General features: G+C 37.5%; 1 protein-coding gene across 1 annotated transcript; it reads left to right on the forward strand.

The window, feature by feature from the left end:
• The first annotated feature begins 672 nt into the window (after positions 1-672).
• On the forward strand, positions 673-4,925 carry LOC114275541 (triosephosphate isomerase, cytosolic-like). The gene is made up of 5 exons (XM_082885525.1): positions 673-676; positions 762-856; positions 1,444-1,522; positions 4,546-4,628; positions 4,742-4,925. The coding sequence occupies exons 1-5, from the start codon at positions 673-675 to the stop codon at positions 4,790-4,792; spliced, it is 312 nt and encodes a 103-aa protein (XP_082741651.1). The 3' UTR covers positions 4,793-4,925.
• Positions 4,926-7,283: the final 2,358 nt, after the last annotated feature.

Raw genomic sequence — 7,283 nt, forward strand, 5'->3', positions numbered from 1 at the left:
AACTCTTCTATGGTGGGAGAAAAACATCTCTGGTGTCCAAGGGTTGCGTCTTTTCAAAGTTGCATTTTCTTATATCTTAGGTATACAAGTAAACTTTTTCTTTATTTACTTATCAAGAAAGAAGAAAAAAAACCTTTCCTTCTCTCTTGTGCGAAAGTCCCTTCCAGTAAGTCTCCATTCTACAAATCCAAATCTTTCAATTCTTTTTTTCTTAATGCGACAATTTCAGAATGATTGTGTTGTCTTTGACGAAAGGGCAAAAGATAATGATCACAATTTACCCACCATGACATTTATCACTCGTGATTATCGCTTCTTTACACCAAGCCTTGTACACCATTTTTCTATTGATTTGTTCTTGTCTAAATTTTATTTGACAAAAAATGTAATGACATGACACCAAATAGGGTACAATTCTTGTGCTTGTGAAACTACTTGGATTTGCATATGTTGCTATATTTTCATATTACTTTTATAGTCAAGTCAAGTCAGCCGCTAAACTCGCTTTGAGGTTTTATATGATTTATTAGACTTTGGGCAATCCTTTTGCTACTACTAAATTTATTTGACTGAAAGATCATGTGCATTAGTACTTGCCACATATTGACGTGGTGATATTTTTGTTTGTATTTGTTTTAAAAAATTACTGAAAACTGCATTATGTTGTAAGCAATGGGTGTAGCCATGTTTCAACATGCTTTAAGGAGTTCATATGATATTTCTTCCATGATAATTCTCTAAATTTTTCTCCCACGGTGCAGAAAAAGTATCAAATTGGGCAAATGTTGTTTTAGCTTATGAGCTTGTTTGGGCCATTGGAACTGGAAAGGTTGCAAGCCCTGCCCAAGCTCAGGAGGTAAGTAGGTTGTTACTGTTTTAATTTAATCATCTCTGTTTTCAGTACAAACATGATATTAATTGCTTCAGTCAACTTTATCTAATGTATTTCTAATGATAAAATTGGTATTTCTTAGGAGATTTAACATGGGCATTCATGTTTTCCTGTTTCAAAAATAAGAATAAAAATCAACTTTATATTATTCACGTAGAATCCAAAAGGATATTCTGAGCTATTAGAGAATGAGATTCTTGCGAGATGAGATAAGAATTTTTTTTCTTCATTCTTTTATTATTATATTCGTCATGAGTTATTCATTGCATAAAGATTCAAGTTGGTCATCACCCCGACCAGTTAAAAGATTGGATATCATAGAATTGGCTTAGCATTAGATTTTGATCTAGGTTTACCTCAACTGTCAACAAGGAGAAAGTTGGTGACATAACTTAACATGTTGTGTTGTGTCCAAAATGTCTACACATCTTTATGACAAAACAGTCACCGTGTTACAAAGTCCGTTATCTTATTGCAACTTGACATCTAGTTGCCGTGAGTTTTACCATTTGTAACTTCTATCCTACTAAGTTTATTTCTCTATCTGACAGGTGCATGCTGAATTGAGGAAATGGCTTCAAGCGAACACCAGCCCTAAAGTTGCTGCTACAACCCGGATTATCTATGGAGGTATCTATTGATATATATATATATATATATATGACCCCGTACCCTTATTCAAATCATTGGGCTATTCAATTATTTTTTTGCAAATCTACTTGATAATGTTTGAGCAATCACCTCCTATTGCGATCTTAAACTTGTTCAAACTTTAAAGTACTAAACAAATTTATAGCGATTCTGGTTTTTCCTCTCTTTATTTATTGTGTTTCGGACCCAGTTCCGTGGATGTATTGTTGTCTCATTCTCATTTCCATCCTTTACTCTTTGTATTTAAGTCTTGGGTTGTGTTGGGCAGGTTTGAAACATGTCGGTTGTGCTTTGAAACCAAAGGTTGATGCCCAGAATTTGGCCTTCACGCTTGAGCGGGGCTTTTGACGCTCGAGCGGGCCCTTTGTTGTTGTTTCTCCACTCGAGCGTGAGTTTTGACACTCGAGCGTGAATTTCCATCTCCCAGTATTTTTGTCTGCAGGTCTTCGTATGCTCGAGCGGGAGTTCTGACGCTCGAGCGTGAACCTTCGATTTTGTTCCTTCGCTCGAGCAGGGAGTTTGACGCTCGAGCGGGGACCATCGCTTACAAAACTTCTGGAAGTGTGCAATCGACGCTCGAGCGGTGCTTTTGACGCTCGAGCATGAGTCTGTGTCTAACGCTCGAGCGGGGGTTTCCACGCTCGAGCGGGGTGACTTTTATATTAGTCCGACTTTCACCTTTTTGGATCACCTTTTGATTTCCTTTCTCTCTCTTACTTTTTGAAAACTACCATTGGAGAGCACCTCACTCTAAAACTCTACCTTCTCTCTAGGATTTGATCTAGTTAGAGTGATCTCCTACCCTTGAGCCTTTACAAAAAGTGTAGAGCTTGGTTTGGGCTTCCTATTAATCCGAAAATTTCTTGATTTGGAGCACTTCGAGATTTCTTCATCATCTCCTTTGGGTTTCATCTCTTGAGGTAGGGATAACTACTCATTTCTATGGTCTTTGACATAAACTATTGGTCATTTTGATGTAATGTTGAGTTTGGGTGATTTGGGTGTTAGGGTTTCGAAATGTATAAAAGAGGGGTTTTGTATTTTGAGCCTATACATGTGTATTTGAGTCTAGAGATGAGATCATTGGTGTTGTTGATAATATTTGGACCTTTGGGTCAATATTAAGCTTAAGGGAAAAATGCCATGTTTGGATATATTTGGGTCATTAGTGTAATTAATGACATTTGTTATGAAATTATGAAATTGAGTTGGGAATAATGAAATTGGCTCATTATGAGATAGAATGGTGGAGTTGGATTTATTAGTCACTCATTTTTGAAAATGTCAATTATATATCTGTTGAGGCATTTATTATCTGTTTAGAAATAACTGCTTTGGGCTATCGGTGGATGATAGTCTTGATTGTTGTAGACACTGAATGATGATTAGGTGAATTAAAACTAATCAAGTTGTGTATTTGAATACATGGGTGCCGAATCCCGCGGATGAAATTTCCGTAAAATGGCCATTTGAAAATAATTACACATGGGTGCCAAATCCCACAGACACAATATCCGTAAAATGACAATTTGAATATAATTATACATGGGTGCCAAATCCCGCATACGCAATTTCCGTAAAATGGCAATCTGAAAACATCTATACATGGGTGCCGAATCTCGCGGATAAAATTTCTGTAAAATGGCCATGAGAAAATAATCACACATGGGTGCCGAATCCCGCGGACGTAATTTCCGTAAGATGGCAAGTTTGAAGTATTGTTGACTTGAGATGTAATCTCACTTAAGTTGTTTGGCCAGGTTCTGAGCCGTGTTTATAAGTTGAGTTTTGTTAAGTGAAGGATTATGGAACGGGATTGTACTGCATGTTAGTATACATATGGGTTAAAAATTTGTCAAGTGCTAATGTTTTAGTTATTGCTCATGTTATGTTTAGTATATCTCTACTGGGCGTTGGCTCACCCTATATGGGACATCATTTTCAGGTACAGGTAGCATGCCACCTCCAAGGACGTAGCTTGAGAGGCTTAGTGGCTGGGACATCTTTTGTGGTTACATTTTTGTATTAAATGTGTATCAAGCCAAGGGCTTATTATCTGTTTGAGTTAGTACTCACTCTTTTTGTAACCAAGTGTTGGCTTGGAAAGTTGTAAGCCCATAGGGCATTTACTTTTGTTGTCAACATGTAATACATTTTGTAATGAATACTTTGATGAAATGTAATTCTACTTTATTCTCTTATGTCAAGAATATATGATTGATGGGTTTATTTTGAGGGCGTTACAAAATTAACCCCAATCCCATCCTGGCTGATTGCTTTTTCTTTGTCACGAGCTTTGGGCGGAAGATAAGGATATTTAATCACAATGTTATGCTGTCTTGGATCTCCATTAGAGTAAGCATCAAAATTTGAGTTTTGGAATATATGGATTTCAAATGAAAGGATTTGAAGTTAAAACTTCATAAAAATGTAAGGAAGTTGGTCATTATAGGTAGATTGAGAAATTAAATGAGAAGATAGACTAGAGTAGGAAGATACCCAATATTTTATTATAATCTTTGTACAACTATAATCCTTAAGCATGAAAGATTTCAAATTACTACTGTTTCATTATTATTACGAATCCATCATGGTAAAACTCCTAAATTCTATATAGAAATCCATATGTAGACCCTAAGCTCTAAATTTTTTAGATATTATCCTTGAATGATTAGTGCCCAAATCCTCTTTGAGATCTAAACGCAACAACCTCTCTAATTATCAGGTATTGAAGAAATGACGATGTGAACTTGTGCCTTGGGCTGCCTACATTTTAAAAAAAATTTATCTCTTTGCCTAAAATCTAATTTTTGCAAAAATTAAATTTCTGACTCAGTTCTACATGCACGCTTGTGTTGACCATTGTATACATGATCAATACTTCTGGACACCATTTTGCCATAGGTAGGGTGCCAACATGACCCAAATCAAATGACTAGTAGTCTAGTGAAGTTCAATTTTTTTCCTTCCCCTTTTGTGCTCTAAATGCATTGCTATTACAGGTTCAGTCAGTGGTGCTAACTGCAAGGAACTGGAAGCAAAACCAGATGTCGATGGTTTTCTGGTTGGTGGAGCTTCTCTTAAGGTATTGATATTATCGCTCTATTTTTTCTTTGTTTCAAAAAATATAAATTAAATTCACTGCACTTGTTTGTTTTTCCTCACACCCTCCACTTTTTCTCTCCTTCTCTCTCACAGCCGGAATTCATAGACATTACCAAGGCTGTTGAGGTGAAGAAAAGTGCCTAAGTTGGTATCATCAGTTATTGGTAGGTGAGATTTGAAGTTTTTGTTAAATGAGGTTTGACGATGGATTAGTACAAAGCCTCAGAGAGAGATAAAGATTATGCCTTGTAAGCTTGGCTAAAATGTATCTTTGCATTCTTTGCATTTTAAGCTAAGAGACTTGTGGGAGAAGACAGAACTCAAATCGGGTTCCCAGATTGGGAGTTAGAGCTGGATTTCACTTTAGGCAAACTAATTCCTTAAGAAACTTGAATTTGAGGTGTTGATGCCCCAAAATCACCAAACGGGGTCGGATTGGCACGAAACTTGGCACACATTACCGTCTAGGCACGAGAGACTTGTGGGAGAAGACGGGGCTCGAATTGGGTTCCCGGTTTGTGAGTTAGAGCCATATTTCGGTCTAGGCAAACTAGTTCCTTAAGAAACTTGAATTCGAGGTGTTGACGCCCCAAAATCACCAAACGGGGTCGGAGTGGCACGAAACATGGCACACACGACCGCCTAGGCATGAAAGACTTGTGGGAGAAGACGAGACTCCAATTGGGTTCCCGATTTGGGAGTTAGAGCCGGATTTCGGTCTAGACAAACTAGTTCCTTAAGAAATTTGAATTTGAGGTGTTGACGGCGTCGGTTTAGCATGAAACTTGGCACACACGACGGCCTAGGCATGAGAAACTTGTGAGAGAAGACGGGACTCGAATCGGGTTCCCGGATTGGGAGTTAGAGTTAGATTTCACTTTAGGCAAACTAGCTATTTAAGAAACTTGAATTCGAGGTGTTAACGCCCCAAAATCACCAAACGACGTCGGTTTAACACGAAACTTGGCACACATGACCATCTAGGCACAAGAGACTTGTGGGAGAAGATGGGGCTCGAATCGGGTTCCCGGTTTGGGAGTTAGAGTCAGATTTCGGTCTAGGCAAACTAGTTCCTTAAGAAACTTGAATTCCAGGTGTTGACGCCCCAAAATCACCAAACGGCGTCAGTTTAGCACCAAACTTGGCACACACGACCGCCTAGGCACGAGAGACTTGTGGGAGAAGACGGGACTCCAATCGGGTTATCGGTTTGGGAGTTAGAGCCGGATTTCGGTCTAGGCAAACTAGTTCCTTAAGAAACTTGAATTCGAGGTGTTGACCCCCCAAAATCACCAAACGACGTCGGTTTAGCACGAAACTTGGCACACACGACCGCCTAGGCACGAGAGACTTGTGGGAGAAGACGGGACTCGAATCGGGTTTCCGGTTTAGGAGTTAGGGTCGGATTTCTGTCTACCCAAAATTATTTACTAAACTATCTTTGTAATTATATAGTAGTTAATTTTTTATGTTTTTATGTAATTAAAATATTAACACAATTATATTGTCATTAATTATTTTTATTTTGTTATTTTCAGATATTTCCTGAGTAGCAGTTTGCTTCTTGTGAAATGTAGGCGTGTAAAGATTATGACCAACTTTTGTTTTTGTAACCCACGGAAGAATCATGACAAAAACTTTTATTTTTGATTTACGTTATTTAGATTTGTGAACAATATCATGTATGTATTATGCAACATTATGTAGTGGGATAATTTTGCTGATGTATTGTTATGAATGGAAGAATATTTTAATTATGGATGAATTTTTATTTATATATTGGACTTTTTATATTATTATGTAATTATCGGTTTTTTTTTTTATATTTATTTTTCATTTAATACAAGTTATTTTCATATTTTTAATAATTTTATTACATTTTTTTTTTTTGAGACGGCACCACACACACCATCTCAAAAAAAAAAAAAAATAGAACTAGGGTTTTTTGCGACGGCAGTAATGCTGTCGCAAAAGATAGGGGAATTGGTTGAAAAGGAAAACCTTTAGCGGCGGTGTTATTTGCCGTCGCCAATAGTACTTTAGCGGTGCTGTCTCAAATAACCCTTTAGCGACGGTATTTTTGCCGTCGCAAATAACCCTTTTAGCGACGGCAAAACAGTGCCGTCTAAAAAAAACTCAGATTTTCACGCGTTAATGCCGACAGAATTTTTCCGTCGCAAAAAGGCATTTTTGCCATATCAAAAAAAAGGCGACGGCGTTATGCCATCGCTAAAACCCTTTTGCAACCCCCTTTGTTGCGACCCCCTACTTGCCGTCACAAAAAGCCAGTTACCGTCACAAAAAACCTTTTGAGACGACGTTTGGCGGCAAAAAGTAATTTTTTTGTAGTGCCACTCATTAATCACATTACAAATACCAAAAACCTCTTAAATTATGCCACATCATCAATTAGTACACTAATTAGTATACTAATTGGCGCATAGATAATTCTTGTAAACTGGTGTATACTTGGAGTCCCCAACTTCAACTCAATCTCCAATGCAAAAACACTCTATCAGAAAAATCTGTGATGCAGAATCTGGGTCCATAGCATTTTTGTTCGTGATTTACGAGTGATTTGAAACGGTGGTGATACATGCACCAATTAGTATACTAATTAGTGTACCAATACTAG

This window comes from Camellia sinensis, chromosome 8 (genome assembly GCF_055761805.1).
Source record: "Camellia sinensis isolate YWXY chromosome 8, ASM5576180v1, whole genome shotgun sequence".
NCBI classification, from domain to species: Eukaryota; Viridiplantae; Streptophyta; class Magnoliopsida; order Ericales; family Theaceae; genus Camellia; species Camellia sinensis.

Coding starts and splice junctions, on each gene's coding strand:
- LOC114275541 (XM_082885525.1), top strand. Junction 857..1,443: donor GCCCTGCCCAAGCTCAGGAG/GTAAGTAGGTTG, acceptor TCTATCTGACAG/GTGCATGCTGAATTGAGGAA. Junction 4,629..4,741: donor TTGGTGGAGCTTCTCTTAAG/GTATTGATATTA, acceptor TCTCTCTCACAG/CCGGAATTCATAGACATTAC.